Here is a 16,700-nt window from a genome sequence, read left to right on the forward strand (position 1 = left end):
AGAAATCCTCTCTGGTCCTGGGCTCAACAGTATGGGCTTCTTTCACTGCAGAGACAGAGTGGGAGAAAAGCACAGAAATGAAGAATGATGAAGAGGATGGAGGATAATGTTTAGACTGAGATGGATTTCAAATATTACCGAGTGCTAACGGTGTAACTGACTGTTACTTTTGTGTGGAATACAAACTGGAAAAAAAGATGTTTAACAACCTGATTCAGAAATGTTGACCAGTTCCACCTTGCAGACGTCCTCAAGTCGATCTTTCAGTCCAGAGACAGATTTCCTCACAGCCTCAAAAGAGACGTGTGGACTGACAGTGATACTGGGTAAGTCTCCAAGTTCAGGAGGAACACAGAGAGACTGACAGCTCTGTGGAATACATTACATTACATTACATTATTGGCATTTGGCAGACACGCTTATCCAGAGCGACATACAGTTGATTAGACTAAGCAGGAGACAATCCTCCCCTGCAGCAATGCAGGGTTAAGGGCCTTGCTCAAGGGCCCAACGGCTGTGCGGATCTTACTGTGGATTAGATTAGAATTAGATTAGAACCACCGACTTTGTGTATGCCAGTCATTTACCTTAACCACTACGCTACAGGCTGCTACAGGCCGCTACAGGAATAGACATACAGACAGACAGACATACACACAGAGAAAAGAGTTCATACAGATTCCTCTGTCGATGCCTGGAACAGATCTTTGTAAAGTAGGAACACACATCACCATGTGTGCACAGGGTACACAGTGCAAACTGTCAGAGAGCCAGTGATGGTACCTGGAGGAAATGGATGTGATCCTCTTTGTGTGACAGCTGCTCCAGCTCAGCGTCTCTCCTCCTCAGCTCAGCAATCTCCTGCTCCAGTCGCTCCAGGAGTCCTTCAGCCTGACTCACTTCAGCCTTCTCCTGATCTCTGATCAGCTCTTTCACCTCAGAGCACCTTCTCTCAATGGAGCGGATCATCTCAGTAAAGATCCTCTCGCTGTCCTCCACTGCTGTCTGTGCAGAGCGCTGTTAGGAGACAGAGAGAGAGGAGGGCTGTACATTTTAATTAGGCCTATCACTCAGCGCTTACTGATACCCAAGATAGCCTGTTTCCCACAGTGTGGCTCAGTGGGATTGAGCCCCACAGGGCTGGAAAGTGGCCCAACACTGGGCTCCTCACTGGCTGACTGGAGGAGAGCCCTGACTGAGCCCTGAAATGGCTCTTCCAGCAGCCAGCTGTTGTCTTCTCCTCTGGTCAGTACCCACCTTGAATGACTGCACAGCCTGTCTCAGATCCTGCAGCTCCTTCTCTTTCTCCTGGAGTCTCTGCTGGAATTGACTCTGTGTCGCCCCCAGCTGCTTCTGTGGATAGATTGATTTCCCACATCATTGTTTATTGCGTTCACAATAGTTAAATAATGGCATAATGTTTCAAACTAAAAACAAAAAATAGGCACTAAATACATGCAAGTATGTAGAAGAAGGTTTTCACGATAAAATAATAATGAAAGTGATTGAAAGCATAGTTTCAATATTTATGCGATCTTGAACGATACGCAGCATTATATTGCCACATGCAGGTCAGTGTGTAGAAGGGCTTATAGATAAAGCAACTGTGTGAAGTCGCGGCTCCAAACATGTTGATTCCCATTCAGGGAGAAAATAGTGGGCTGAGGGGTGTGAACAGAGCTGTCACAGAGAGCTGACTTGACTTAATTTCCTGCTTTATCATTGTGGACTTTGTTGAGGAAATGAGAACGAGGTAAAATATGTAAGATTCCTGAATCCAGCAGTTCTTACAGCTAAAATACTTTTGTTGAAGTGGTTGAATTGATATATGATACCTTTGTAAATAATTTTCACATTAAATCCACTAAATATATTTTACATTTATCGTGAAATCTTTTAACTGTTGATGCTTTTATGTTCAGTATTCAGAGTGCTGAAATTGAACATTAATTCATTGCGAGGCAGAGCAACCCTTTTCAATCAACCTCTATCAAAATGTACAACTAGATTCAAATAAGTTACAACTATTAAAATATGAATTGTAAGAGTATCCAGATACTTGCGGACTGCACTGTAACTGTACTGTATGTTAGATTTAACCAAATCTTATGAAACAGAACTTACAGGTAACATAATGTTTGAATAATGTGCACTTTGTTTTTGTTCAGTTACTTTTTAAAAGTAACTACAATCCCACTGTTCCCAATTTACTCAGTTCCTCTCCCATTATATCCAGCTGCCAAAAGATATCCAGTTCTTACCTGTTTCTCAGTCGTTTCTACTGCAGCTGAGACTGTATCATGGCCTCTGTGTTCGTCGAATACACACAGCAGACAGATGCACTGCTGATGGGTACGACAATAATTCTCCAACAGTTTTTTATGTTGAGGGCAAATACTGTTCTTCAGATGTCCAGTAGCATTGATGATATTATGTGTGTTTCCCGGGTTGAGTTCATTGTGAAGTTTGAGGTGAGTTTCACAGTAAGATGCCAGACAAACCAGACAGGACTTGACGGCTTTGCGCTTTCTCCCAGTGCAGACATTACACGCCACATCTCCAGGTACAGCGTAACAAAGAGCAGAAGGAGCAGCTTGGAGACCTGTCTTCTTCAGTTTCTCCACAACTTCAGCCAGCACAGTGTTTCTGCTCAGGACAGGCCTGGGAGTGAAGGTCGTTCTGCACTGGGGACAGCTGTAGACACCAGTATGATCATCTTGATCCCAGCAACCCTTAATACAGCCCCGACAGTAACTGTGTCCACAGGGAATAGTCACCGGATCTTTCAGCAAATCCAGACAGATCACACAGCTGAACTGTTCATGATCCAGTAAAATTCCACCTTCAGCCATTTCACTGCTCACACTAACTGACAGTTTAGTTTTGTTTCTCATAAATTGCGTCACAGAGAGAGTGGGAGTAACTTCCTGGTTCTGCTCATAGTTGCAGGAGGTGTGGGGCTGGACGGAGGCCAGGCTGAAGAGCAAGAGCAGAGTAGAGATTTACTCATAAATATCACACAAACACAGGCCTGCATGTGACAGGGTGATGAGTGTTTGGTCACTGACCAAGCAATGTATCCACAGCTGAGTTACATGGGCACATTTCAAGTCATAGTCCATGAAACTTTGTTCAGCATTTCGTCTAATGCAGGGATGGGCGAGGTGGCCCGTATCTGTTTCTGGATTATTAGACCAACTTCGGCTCCTCATTACTTAATTAGCCCAATAATTTACAGTTATGTGTAAAAGTCTTAGGCACCTATATAACATTCTGTACAGATAAGATTATTTAAAAAAGAATTCAATGAAAGGTCCTGAATGAACGTACTATACATTTTTCATTACTTTTTTATAATTTGGCAGAATTGTTATGAACTGAATGAAATCAATATTTTTTGTGACCACCCTTTGCCGTTAAAACTGCATCACTTCTCTGAGATATAGAACTGCAGGACAGCGTTGGCTAAGACAATCAGCAGGGAGGTTGTTCCAAGCATGTTGGAGAACTTGCCACAGTTCTTCTGCAGACTTTGGTTCTGACCTTGCTTATGATCTCAGACAGCCTTGATCAAGTTTTAATGTGAAACGTAGTAAATTGCTTACAGTAATATGCTATGAAATTAAATACAAAAATGCCTGTGTAGAATGAAATATTTTGGAAAATGAATATTTGGAAAACTCAAATGTGTTCTTTTTTACAAACACAAACAAAAAAATAAAATATAAAATTTACATAATAAGGTCTAGGGTGCCTAAGACTTCTGCACAGTACTGTAAGTTGGGGGGTCAGGAGTCACGCTAGCTTCCCCTGCTACCCCCCTCCACAGGGACCAGAATCAAGCCCCCACAAACCAGGACACAGGGATAAAGTAAGCTGAGTCTTTATCACAATTTTAAATAAAAACGGTTCATACAAGTAGACATTACCACACACTGCACCTCAACCCACTACCACACACTGCACCTCAACCCAATACCCCACACTGCACCTCAATCCACTACCACACTACCACACACTGCACTTCAACCCACTACCACACACTGTACCTCTACCCACTACCACACTACCACACACTGCACCTCAACCCAGTACCACACACTGCACCTCAACCCCCTACCCCACACTGCACCTCAACCCAATGCCCCACACTGCACCTCAACCCACTACCACACACTGCACCTCAACCCACTACCACACACTACACCTCAACCCACCACCACACACTGCACCTCAACCCACTACCACACACTGCACCTCAACCCACTACCACACACTACACCTCAACCCACTACCCCACACTGGTAAGTACCCCCCATGCTCCACACTCACTCCTCTCTGTGCTCACAATCAGACCCTCTCCTGAGCCTGCCCACACTCCACCACCCCAGGGGGATCAACGCACCAGGGAGAGAGGAGTCCACACACTCACACACGTGCACACAAACAAAAATATAAGGGTGGCAAACGTGTCAACATCCGAAAATGAAAAAGTAAACAGAAAGAAACCCCAGGCAGGGAACGCTGTGGGGTTCTGTATCCTCCGGTCAGGGGAACAGGGCCGCACTGTGGAGAGGAGAAGGCACAGCACCAATTACCCCAGTGTGGACTGGGCAGAACAGGACACACTCACGCTTGTGTTTGCCCAGCGGGGCTCGCCAGCTGCCTGCCATTTATAGCCACCTTTCACGACATAAACAGCAGCTGATTAATGTTTTTGTTTTGTAGCATTTTATTGTGGTCTAATTTACGAGTGAATTAATAAACGGATAGGGCGAATTAGCTGTTGAGCAAGTTGAGCCTGGCTAACTGGTCGTGTTACTACGTAAAAAAATCCTGCATACACACTGGCCCTCCAGACCTGCAGTTAATCCTACATTGTGCTCACAATTGTTAAATAATAGCAGCAGTAAATTGTTTGACCTGTAAGTAAGTTAGCAGAAGTCTATCACTGTAAAATTATTATGAAAGTGATAGAAACCCTAGTTTAAATCATTATTCTAAATACTGAACGATACACAGTCATATAATGCCACCTGCAGGTCAGTGTGTAGAAGCGCTTCTAGATACTGTGTGAAGTTGCGGCTCCAAACATGTTGATTCCCATTCAGGGAGAAAATAGGGAGCTGTGGGGTGTGAACAGAGCTGTCAGAAAGAGCTGACTTGCCTTAATTTCCAGTTTATCATTGTGGACTTTGTTGAGGAAATGAGAACTATGTAAAATATGTTATATTCCTGAATCCAGCAGTCCTAACAGCTACACACCCGCCCTCCAAGACTGGTGTTAAACCTGCATACACACCCGCCCTCCAGCACTGGAGTTAATCCTGCATACACACTGGCCCTCTAGGACTGGAGGTGTTCAGGACAACCCAACAACAACATCTAAAACACACCAACACTTCACCAATATCTCAAAAGGCGTGCTTGCAAGAAAAAGATTTGTCAGTTATTCAGAAGGACAAATCATACAAAAAGGACTGAAGTCAAAAACAACTGAGTGCATGGAGCATGTGCTTTTAGTAGAAGGCACACTCCCACATTGTTTGTGTGTTGCTCATGTAGCCTTTATATTTCAGTGATTATGAAACATTTTATCTTCACATGTCTGAGAACATAACCACCCATCTTAGAGCATGCCACAGGTTGTAAAACTTTTATTTCAGAAATTAATGTAACGCAGAACTGCACAGAGTTAAACAGAGTCTATCACATTTTTCTACAATCCTGAACAAAAAAGAAATGGTTATGTTGAAGAGGATTAAAAAACAGTTTTCAATTCAATGCAATGTTATGTATTGTACCCAACAATTCATCATTCCACAGCAAACATCAAAGAAATAAAGCAAAACTCCAGTCAATGCTATTCTAACTAGTAACAAAGAAATTCACAGAAAAAAGAGACAAAATTAATGGAATTAATCAATTCTTCATGTTACAAATTCAGGTCATGAAAACTCCTAAGAATGTCTGCTTCTGTTTTTCACATTGTGATAAATAATTAATGTTTCTGAAAGAATATAAGATCTTACATTTTATTTAGTTCATGAATTTGAATGATAAAATTACATTTCTGTTACATTACTTTTGGTATTGGTATGCATTTCCCTTTTTGATTAGATGACTGCTGATTGAGAACTTTTCCCCCTCATGCCAGTTCACACAGTTTTACAGAGGATGCACGAGAAATCCAAAACCCAGGATAGAGGGGCTGAGTAAATGTGGTCTGGACTCTGTGAAGGAGGGTCATGGTGTCAAAGACACTGTAGAAGGACAGAGTTCCTGCCCTGTGATCCAGGTACACTCCGATTCTGGAGGAGGAGGGAGCAGGGATTTTAATGACCTCGTTATTGTGCCAGAAAGAATACGTGGAGGGAGAGCAGTCCAGTGTCCAGGACTTGTCATTACCTCCCAGTGTACAGTCCATACCCTTTCCCTTCCTGCTGATGTGTTTATATGACACTGCTATTGACACTGTATAACTCCCACTCCACTCAGCCTCCCAGTAACAGCATCCAGACACACCCTCTCTGCACAGCACTTGGGTTTTCCCCTCAAATCTCTCTGGATGATCAGGATATGACTGGATCTCTTTCATACGGGTCACCTCTCTTTTCCTCTCAGACAGACAAAGGTATTTATTTGCTGTGTTTGGGTCCAGTGTGAGCTGACAGGAATCTGATGGAGGAGACGGAGAAGATTTAATATGAGTTCATCAAAGGTCTGTGTTATTCATTCTACAACGCTATACAGCGTGATTTAAGTTTTTCCATATGTTTGTTTACATGCATGTTTTTGAATGTTTTCCGTGGAAACACAAAATTTCTATTTTTGTATTTTTATTTTGGAGTAATATTAGAATACAATCTTTCTTTTGAAAGAGAATGTGTGCATGTACATGTGTGCCTGTGTTTGCATGTGCATGCATGCGTGTGTGTGTGTGTGTGTGCTTGCATGAGCATGTCTGTGTGTGTGTGTGTATGTATGTATGCACTTGTGAGAATGTGTGTGTGTGAGAGCATATGTGTCTGTGTGTTCATATGTGCTTGTGTGAGCATATGTGTGTGTGAGTGTGTGTGTGTGTATCTTCATATGTGCTTGTGTGAGCGTATGTGTGTGTGTGTGAGTGTGAGTATGTGTGTGTCTGTGCATGTGACAGTGTGTGTGAGTATGCATGTGAATGTGTGTGTATGTGTGTGTGTTTGTGTGTGTGTGTGTGTGTGTGTGTGTGTGTGTGTGTGGGTGTGAGTATGTGTGTGTGAGTGTGTGTGTGTATGTGTGTCTGTGTGTGACTGTGTGTGTGTGTGTGTGTGTGTGTGTGTGTGTGTGTATATGTGTGTGTGTGTGTGTGTGTGTGTGTGTGTGTGAGTATGTGTCTCAGCTGAGAGTGAGCACTCACACTGTAAGAAATCTTCTCTGGTCCTGGGCTCAACAGTATGGGCTACTTTCACTGCAGAGACAGAGTGGGAGAAAAGCATAGAAATGAAGAATGATGAAGAGGATGGAGGATAATGTTCAGACTGAGATGGATTTCAAATATTACCGAGTGCGAACGGTGTAACTGACTGTTACTTTTGCGTGGAATACAAACTGGAAAAAAAAGGATTTTTCTCCTTAAACCTGATTCAGAAATGTTGGCCAGTTCCACCTTGCAGACGTCCTCAAGTCGATCTTTCAGTCCAGAGACAGATTTCCTCACAGCCTCAAAAGAGACGTGTGGACTGACAGTGATGCTGGGTAAGTCTCCAAGTTCAGGAGGGACACAGAGAGGCTGACAGCTCTGTGGAATAGACATACAGACAGACATACAGACAGATAGAGAACAGAGTTCATACAGATTCCTCTGTCGATACCTGGAACAGATCTTTGTAAAGTAGGAACTCACATCACCATGTGTGCACAGGGTACACAGTGCAGACTGTTAGAGAGCCAGTGATGGTACCTGGAGGAAATGGATGTGATCCTCAGTGTGTGAAAGCTGCTCCAGCTCAGCGTCTCTCCTCCTCAGCTCAACAATCTCCTGCTCCAGTCGCTCCAAGAGTCCTTCAGCCCGACTCACTTCAGCCTTCTCCTGATCTCTGATCAGCTCTTTCACCTCAGAGCACCTTCTCTCAATGGAGCGGATCATCTCAGTAAAGATCCTCTCGCTGTCCTCCACTGCTGTCTGTGCAGAGCACTGTTTGGAGACACAGAGAGAGGAGGGCTGTACATTTTAATTAGGCCTATCACTCAGCTCTTAGTGGGTCCCCAGACAGCCTGTTTCCCACAGTGTGGCTCTGTGGGATTGAGCCCCACAGGGCTGGAAAGTGGCCCAACACTGGGCTCCTCACTGGCTGACTGGAGGAGAGCCCTGACTGAGATCTGAAATGGCTCTTCCAGCAGCCAGCTGTTTTCTTCTCCTCTGGTCAGTACCCACCTTGAGTGACTGCACAGCCTGTCTCAGATCCTGCAGCTCCTTCTCTCTCTCCTGGAGTCTCTGCTGGAACTGACTCTGTGTCGCCCCCAGCTGCTTCTGTGGATAGATTGATTTCCCACATCATTGTATATTGCGTTCACAATAGTTAAATAATGGCATCATGTTTAAAACAAAAAACTAAAAATAGGCACTAAATTGTTTGACATGCAAGTAAGGGAGAATAAGTTCTTCACTGTAAAATAATGATGAAAGTGATTGAAAGCATAGCTTAAATATTTATGCAATCTTGAATGATTAGTAATATAATGCCACCTGCAGGTCAGTGTGTAGAAGGGCTTATAGATAAAGCAACTGTGTGAAGTCGTGGCTCGTCGTTGAGTCGTTGATTCCCATTCAGGTAGAAAATAGGGGGCTGAAGGGTGTGAACAGAGCTGTCAGAGAGAGCTGACTTGTATTCATTTCCTGAGTTATCATTGTGGACTTTGTTGAGGAAATGAGAACTATATAAAATATGTAAGATTCCTGAATCCAGCAGTTCTAACAGCTAAAATACCTTTGTTTAAGTGGTTGAATGATATATGATACCTTTGAAAATAATTATCACATTAAATCCACTTAATATATTTTACATTTATTGTGAAATCTTTTAACTGTTGATGCTTTTATGTTCAGTATTCCGAGTGCTGAAGTTGAACTTTAATTCATTGCTTGGCAGAGCAACCCTTTTCAATCAACCTCTAACAAAATGTACAACGAGATTCAAATAAGTTACAACTATTAAAATATGAATTGTACGAGTGCCCAGATACTTGTGGACTGCACTGTATGTACTATATCTCATGAAACAGAATTTGCAGGTAACATAATGTTTGAATTATGTGCACTTTTTACATGATATAAATGTTACTTCAGGAACCTTTTAAAAGTAACAACAGTCCCACTGTTCCCAATTAACTCAGTTACTCTCCAATTATATCCAGTATCAGAGCTGCCATAAGAGATCCAGTTCTTACCTGTTTCTCAGTCCTTTCTACTTCAGCTGAGACTGTATCATGGCCTCTGTGTTCATCGATCACACACAGCAGACAGATGCACTGCTGATCGGTACGACAGTAAATCTCCAACAGTTTTTTATGTTGAGGGCAAATATTGTCCTGCAGATGTCCAGTAGCATTGCTGATATTATGTGTGTTTCCCGGGTTGAGCTCATTGTGAAGTTTGAGGTGAGTTTCACAGTAAGAGGCCAGACACTGCAGACAGGACTTGACGGCTTTGCGCTTTCTCCCAGTGCAGACATCACACGCCACGTCTCCAGGTCCAGCATAACAGAGAGCAGAAGGAGCAGCTTGGAGACCTGTCTTCTTCAGTTTCTCCACGACGTCAGCCAGCATCGTGTTTCTGCCCAGGACAGGCCTGGGAGTGAAGGTTGTTCTGCACTGGGGACAGCTGTAGACACAAGTATGATCATCTTGATTCCAGCAGCCCTTAATACAGCCCCTACAGTAACTGTGTCCACAGGGAATAGTCACTGGATCTTCCAGCAAATCCAGACAGATCGCACAGCTGAACTGGTCCTGATCCAGTAAAATTCCACCTTCAGCCATTTCACGGCTCACACTGACAGAGACAGTTTAGTTTCGTTTCTCATGAATTGCGTAACAGAGAGAGTGGAAGTAACTTCCTGGTTCTGCTCACAGTTGCAGCAGGTGTGGAGCTAGACGGAGGCCAGGCTGTAGAGCAAGAGCAGAGTAGAGATTTACTCATAAATATCACACAAACACAGGCCTGGATGTGACAGGGTGATGAGTGTTTGGTCACTGACCAAGCAATGTATCCACAGCGGAGTTCTATGGGCATTTTTCAAGTCATAGTCCATGAAACGTTGGGATGGGCGAGGTGGCCCGTATCTGTTTCTGGATTTTAGACCAACTTTGGCTCCTCATTACTTATTTAGTCCAATAATTTACAGTACTGTGCAAAAGTTTTTGGCACCTATATAACATTCTGTACAGATCAGATTATATAAAAAAAAGAATTCAATGAAAGGTACTAAATGAACGTACTATACATTTTTCATTACATTTTTATAATTTGGCAGAATAGTTAAAAACTGAATGAAATCAATATTTTTTGTGACCACCCTTCGCCGTTAAAACTGCATCACTTCTCTGAGATATAGAACTGCAGGACAGCATTGGCAAACACAATCAGCAGGGAGGTTGTTCCAAGCACGTTGGAGAACTTGCCACAGTTCTTCTGCAGACTTTTGTTCTGACCTTGTTTCTGATCTCAGACAGCCTTGATCAAGTTTTAATGGAAAAAGTAGTAAATTGCTTCCAGTAATATGCTACTTTAAAAAATTAAATACAAAAATGTCTCTGTAGAAATAAATATTTAGCAAAATTAATATTTGGAAAACTGAAATGTGTTCTTTTATACCAAAAAAATATATACATGTATAAAAATATGTAATAAAGTCTAGGGTGCCTAAGACTTCTGGAGTCATGCTAGCTTCCCCTGCTATCCCCCTCCACAGGGACCAGAATCAAGACCCCACAAACAACCAGGACACAGGGATAAAGTAAGCTGAGTCTTTATCACAATTTTAAATAAAAACAGTTCATACATGCACACATTACCACACACTGCACCTCAACCCACTACCACACACAGCACCCCAACCCACTACCACACACTACACCTCAATCCACTGCCACACACTATACCTCAACCCACTACCACACACTGCACCTCAACCCACCACCACACACTGCACCTCAACCCACCACCACACACTGCACCTGAACACACTACCACACACTGCACCTCAACACACTACCACACACTGCGCCTCAACCCACTACCACACTACCACACACTGCACCTCAACCCACTACCACACACTGGTCAGTACCCCCCGTGCTCCACACTCACTCCTCTCTGTCCTCACAATCAGACCCTCTCCTGAGCCTGCCCACACTCCACCACCCCAGGGGGATCAACGCACCGGGGAGAGGGGAGTCCACACAATCACACACTGCACACAAGCAAAAATATAAGGGTGGCACACGAGTCCATGTCCCAAAATGAAAAACAAAACAGAAAGAAACCCCAGGCAACTGCAACTGTGTGAAGTCGCGGCTCCAAACATGTTGATTCCCATTCAGGGAGAAAATAGGGGGCTGAGGGGTGTGAACAGAGCTGTCAGAGAGAGCTGACGACTTAATTTCCAGTTTATCATTGTCGACTTTGTTGAGGAAATAAGAACTCTGTAAAATATGTTATTTTCCCGAATCCAGCTGTCCTAACAGCTATGTTCAACTTCAGCACTCTGAATACTGAACACAAATACATGAACAGTTACAGTTTTTTACAATCGTTTTCACACTTGTCTCAATACCATGTCCACTTTTTCAAAACACTTAACACATTCACCATATCATTAGACTATGTGAACTAAACTGTGGATATTTTTGCCTTGCTTTCATACTAAAGGCATTCAATCACCACTTCTTCCAAAATTCATGAATACCTCTCTCAGTCAGTGTTCACTACCAGCAAATGTTTGTACAAATACAGCAACTTTTGCAGACATTTAGATACTCTGTTCAAAACAGTTAACTTTCAGTTCAAAACCCAATAAAATTCTGAAAAATTCTGAAAAATGAAACTATATGCTTGAAATACATAAGAAAGCATACTGATTTGAGCAGAAAGTTTATTCAGTTTATTAAATTTTTTTGTTTGCAGCCTTGTTACCATCTATACAAAAGTGATCATACTTGCATTGAAATGTGCATGTATACAGGGAAAATATAGATGTAGTTGTCACTGAAGAGATTTTTCTACTATTACTGCTGTATATGTACTGTTGAAACATCTGGCTGTCATTTCAGTGAACAACCTCCCAAGGTGTTTGTTGTTTGTGCCCTGTTACCACATATACAAAAGGGGCCACCTTTGGATTGGCATTTGCATTCTTTAGCCTTGGTGGGGAAAATGGATGCAGCCAGAGGCAGAGGAAGAAGACGTCGCGGAAGAGCATCAACCTGTAAGCCAGTCATGAGTAACATTTGGTCTCATGCGCTGGTCAGCTTGCTGACTTCCCTCTCCTGGAGCATACATTGTTAGCCCCCACCGTTGGCACACATGCCTGTGGGGGAGAGCTAGAGAAGGATTCTTAGAGGCACCTTCTTAGGCCCTGGGGGCCCCCCTTTTCTCACATTCCTACAGGATTTGAGTACAGGAGTACTGGATATGGTATAAAGATGTTTCATGATAATCCCAGGTCAGAATATAGTGATGTTTGGTGTTATTCTGATTGGTTCAGTGCGACTGGTGTAATGGTCTAGTTTTTGTAACAGTCTACCTTTGATATCACAACCATTCAGGAAAACTGGGCAAAAGCTGTCTCTGTAGAAGCCATGTGTTTTAGCCCCCTGCCGGGTGGGCCTGGCTGTAAATTATAGATGGGTGACTCACTTTTAGGGTCAAGGCCTGGAGATAAGGAGAAGAAACCAAACAGTCTGGGATGTCTCCTTTCCTTTCATTCACCCAAATCAGGTTTATCCAAAAGGTATATTACCATGAGAGGCACAAAGACATATTTACAGCATAATGCAGTTATCATGAAAACTCCCAACTACAGCATTCATAGATATGATGGGGCGGCCTGTAGCATGGTGGTTAAGGTCAGGAAGGGCTGCCATGTGTGAGGGGCCTGAGAGCTGGGGTTTCAATGTTGTTTAGACTACCTGTTGGGGAGTTAAGATGTATGAGTGGTCCAAGGCCAGTTGGGTCATGGGAAAAGAATCCTCCCGAACATTGGTGACCTCCCTGTGACCCCATACCTGGTCACTTCCAAGGGGGAAGACTCCGGACAATGCCACAGTGCCCTCGTTTGGGCACTGCTGTCATTACACCGGTGACTGCTCTCTTAGATTAAATATTCAAAACTGCTATTAAGATAGTAAATAGACCTGGTAACACCTTGAAAACATTGCCCATGTGATCCTTGTATTATTGCATTAAGTCTTATGTAATGGTAACAGGAATTGCATGTAAAATGGATAATCAGGAGGGAAGTTTCATGATAACTGCAACATAATAAAACATAAGGGTAATCTGTTTGGTATGGATGTGATCTGATAAAATCAAGGAATCGGATGAGATACATTTCATACCAAATGGAATTTAACAAACTATAGTTTCAGTATCCCAAGGGAAAACCTACACGTCCTCTCCTGGTAATGGGGGTCTAAATTCCAGATTTGACCACCCCTCCGGGTTGATTTATGGCACTGCCGCCTGGTTCCAAACGTATGATTTGGCATAAAAGCAAGGGAGACAGACCAATCTGGGAAGATCGTATTCGACTTCCCACACAACATGTCTTGTGTATGTATGTATGTATGTATGTAAGTATCAGGAAGATCGTATTCGACTTTCCATACGGCATATTCTATACTCTGTGTTTGTGTGTAGTCCAAGCAGGCTAGGTATGATTATTTACTCTATCTCTATTCTTAATTTGTGTATTTTATACTTGATTGTGATATTCTAAAGCTAATAACCTACCTGTCTGCGAATAAACTATTTTGTTTGTAACTTGCGTGATCTCCATGACTCTAATTCATCTTGTACCTTTTCAGCCTAAATTACAACTGAAATACTCAGGGGGAAATGGTGGCCAAAAGACCGACCGATCGGCGGGGCGGTACACCTGTGATAGTTCTAAGTTGTGAGGCCAGCAATTTCTGTCCCTTAAAGGGTCGGGCGACGCAAGGCTCTTGTAATCTGGTGCGAAGGGAACCCATGGGCGTTACGGCTGGTTCCTGCCAAATTAGCTCTAAGGAGCCCAGACAATGCTACGCCGACCTGGGCTCGCAAATATCATGGCAGGTTTGCATGTATTGTGTTGATTGGACCCTCAGCCTCTGAGTTCTCCACCGAACTGAGATTTCAGCAGTAATGCTAATCCCGGGAGCATCTATTGAGTAATGGTGGCGCAGGTACAAGTCGAATGTAATAACTCCCGAGGTCCGCGTAAATTGCAAACCCAAATTTCTAAATAATATTTTAAATGGAGTCAGATAAACGAGTAAAACTATAGTAACCACTAAGCGTACAATACGACCCCGTTTGAGAACGGAGAATATTAAGAATTGTACTGATCCGTTTCTGGCCAGCTATAAGCGGGATATGGGGCAGGTCAATCCATATCCGACCCATGGCAACGGACCCAGTATATTCTTAAATATAATTGTGCTCTGTTCTTGTACGAAGGATAATAATTAACCCAACTAATGTTCTCCCAGCAACGCCAGAAGGACAATCACGCAAAACCCCCTTCGGCCCCCGCTAAATTCCGTCATTGGGTTAGCTGTGGGGTTTTACAAACCAAACCAAGTTCAATTGATGTGTATATTACAGCAGTACTGTGATTTCAGAAGTCTCCAGAAAAAGCAGATGTATCAGTGCACATTTGTCTTTGACTCACTACAGGACCCAGCGGTTACCTCACACAGTCACACAGGGGGGAAGCGGAAGAATGTTTACGCCTCAACAGGAGGATACAATAGTTGGGATGGTCATTGTCAATAACAGCATCAGGCTAAGAGAAATATGCAACAACATAATCGCAGACAACAACATATTTCCAAACATTGACACTACAACCATTCAGGATGAAACAGTTGTACACTGTCCCCTTTGACAGGAACTCTGAGGATGTCAAGGAGCTCAGATACCAATATGAAGTTTATGAAGGTATATGTGAAGGTTGGACATGGTATTGAGACAAGGAACAATATGAAGTTTATGAAGGTATATGTGAAGGTTTACATTTACATTTTACATTTACATTTTAGTCATTTGGAAGACGCTTTTAATCCAAAGCGACTTACAAGTGCATAGGTTCTACCACAAGTCAAAGCATCACATCCAGAACTAGGAAAATACACCTGGACTGCTGTTCTAAACATATAGTCGTCATCATAAGTGCAATTTATTTATTTATTATTTTTATTTTATTTTTTTGGGGGGGCGGGGGCGGGGGGTTAGACAGGGATAGGGGTATCAGAAGGGGGGGCGGGGTAAATCAGGAGGGAGGACTAAGGTAGAGTTTGAAGAGGTGTGTTTTGAGTCTGCGTCGAAATAGGGGGAGGGATTCTGCTGTCCTGACAGTGGTAGGCAAGTCATTCCACCACTGAGGAACCAGAACGGAAAACAAGGTTTAGGACCACCACCCACATGAACAGATGTCACTTCTAGATGCAATGGCTGCTGGGTGTATGGACATAACAGTGGAACACTGTAATATACACATCAAGAAAAAGATTTGTCAGTTATTCAGGAGGACAAATCATACAAAAAGGACTGAAGTCAAAAACAACTGAGTGCATGGAGCATGTGCTTTTAGTAGAAGGCACACTCCCGCATTGTGTGTGTGTTGCTCATGTAGCCTTTATATTTCAGGGATTATCAATAATTTCATCTTCACATGTCTGAGAACATAACCATCCATCGTAGAGCATGCCACTGATTGCAAGATTTTTATTTCATAAATGAATGTAATGCACAACTGCACAGTTTGAGTTAAAAAGAGTCAATCACATTTTAGTACAATCCTGATCAAAAAGGAAATAGTTATGTTGAAGCGGATTAAAAAACAGTTTTCACTTCAGTGCAATGTTATGTTCTGTACCTAAAAATGCATCATTCCACAGCAAACGGTGGCCTGTAAGCGTAGTGGTTAAGGTGCATGACTGGGACAGGCAAGGTTGGTGGTTCGAATCCCAGTGTAGCCACAATAAGATCCGCACAGCCGTTGGGCCCTTGAGCAAGGCCCTTAACCCTGCATTGCTCCAGGGGAGGATTGTCTCCTGCATAGTCTAGTCAACTGTACGTCGCTTTGCATAAGAGTGTCTGCGAAATGCGAATAATATAATGTAATGTAATGCAAACATCAAAGAAATAAAGCAAAACTCCAGTCAGTGCTATTCTAACTATCATCAAAGAAATTCACAGAAAAAAGAGACAAAATTAATGGAATTAATCAATTATTCATGTCACAAATTCAGGTCATGAAAACTCCTAAGAATGTCTGCTTCTGTTTTTAACATTGTGATAAAGAATTAATGTTTCTGAAAGAATATAAGATCTTACATTTTATTTAGTTCATGAATTTGAATGATAAAATTACATTTCTGTTACATTATTTTTATGGTATTGGTATGAATTTCCCTTTTTGATTTGATGACTGCTGAATATGAATTTCTCCCCC

The 16,700-nt window shown here is 42.7% G+C and overlaps 2 protein-coding genes across 2 annotated transcripts; both read right to left on the reverse strand.

Moving 5' to 3' along the window:
• Nucleotides 1-2,854, reverse strand: LOC133108445 (E3 ubiquitin/ISG15 ligase TRIM25-like). The gene is made up of 4 exons (XM_061217976.1): nt 2,262-2,854; nt 1,258-1,353; nt 784-1,017; nt 1-369 (listed from the first exon to the last, which is right to left on the reverse strand). Exons 1-4 carry the CDS (start codon nt 2,850-2,852, stop codon nt 202-204), a joined length of 1,089 nt encoding a protein of 362 aa, XP_061073960.1. The 5' UTR covers nt 2,853-2,854; the 3' UTR covers nt 1-201.
• A 2,977-nt stretch (nt 2,855-5,831) lies between these two features.
• LOC133108441 (tripartite motif-containing protein 16-like) lies at nt 5,832-10,026 on the reverse strand. Its single transcript, XM_061217969.1, has 6 exons — nt 9,430-10,026; nt 8,417-8,512; nt 7,943-8,176; nt 7,621-7,780; nt 7,400-7,450; nt 5,832-6,678 (listed from the first exon to the last, which is right to left on the reverse strand). The coding sequence occupies exons 1-6, from the start codon at nt 10,018-10,020 to the stop codon at nt 6,149-6,151; spliced, it is 1,662 nt and encodes a 553-aa protein (XP_061073953.1). The 5' UTR covers nt 10,021-10,026; the 3' UTR covers nt 5,832-6,148.
• Between the last annotated feature and the right edge of the window lie 6,674 nt (nt 10,027-16,700).

Source organism: Conger conger, chromosome 13, assembly GCF_963514075.1.
Source record: "Conger conger chromosome 13, fConCon1.1, whole genome shotgun sequence".
Taxonomy (NCBI): Eukaryota; Metazoa; Chordata; class Actinopteri; order Anguilliformes; family Congridae; genus Conger; species Conger conger.

What these genes read in the sequence shown, in the direction of transcription:
- LOC133108441 (XM_061217969.1), bottom strand. Translation starts at nt 10,020, where the DNA reads ATGGCTGAAGGTGGAATTTTACTGGATCAGGACCAGTTCAGCTGTGCG. An exon ending in AGGCTGTGCAGTCACTCAAG is followed by an intron (nt 8,177 to 8,416) that starts GTGGGTACTGAC and finishes GTCTCCAAACAG; the next exon opens with TGCTCTGCACAGACAGCAGT. An exon ending in GGCCAACATTTCTGAATCAG is followed by an intron (nt 7,451 to 7,620) that starts GTTTAAGGAGAA and finishes CTGTCTCTGCAG; the next exon opens with TGAAAGTAGCCCATACTGTT.
- LOC133108445 (XM_061217976.1), bottom strand. Translation starts at nt 2,852, where the DNA reads ATGGCTGAAGGTGGAATTTTACTGGATCATGAACAGTTCAGCTGTGTG. An exon ending in TAGAAACGACTGAGAAACAG is followed by an intron (nt 1,354 to 2,261) that starts GTAAGAACTGGA and finishes ATCTATCCACAG; the next exon opens with AAGCAGCTGGGGGCGACACA. An exon ending in AGGCTGTGCAGTCATTCAAG is followed by an intron (nt 1,018 to 1,257) that starts GTGGGTACTGAC and finishes GTCTCCTAACAG; the next exon opens with CGCTCTGCACAGACAGCAGT.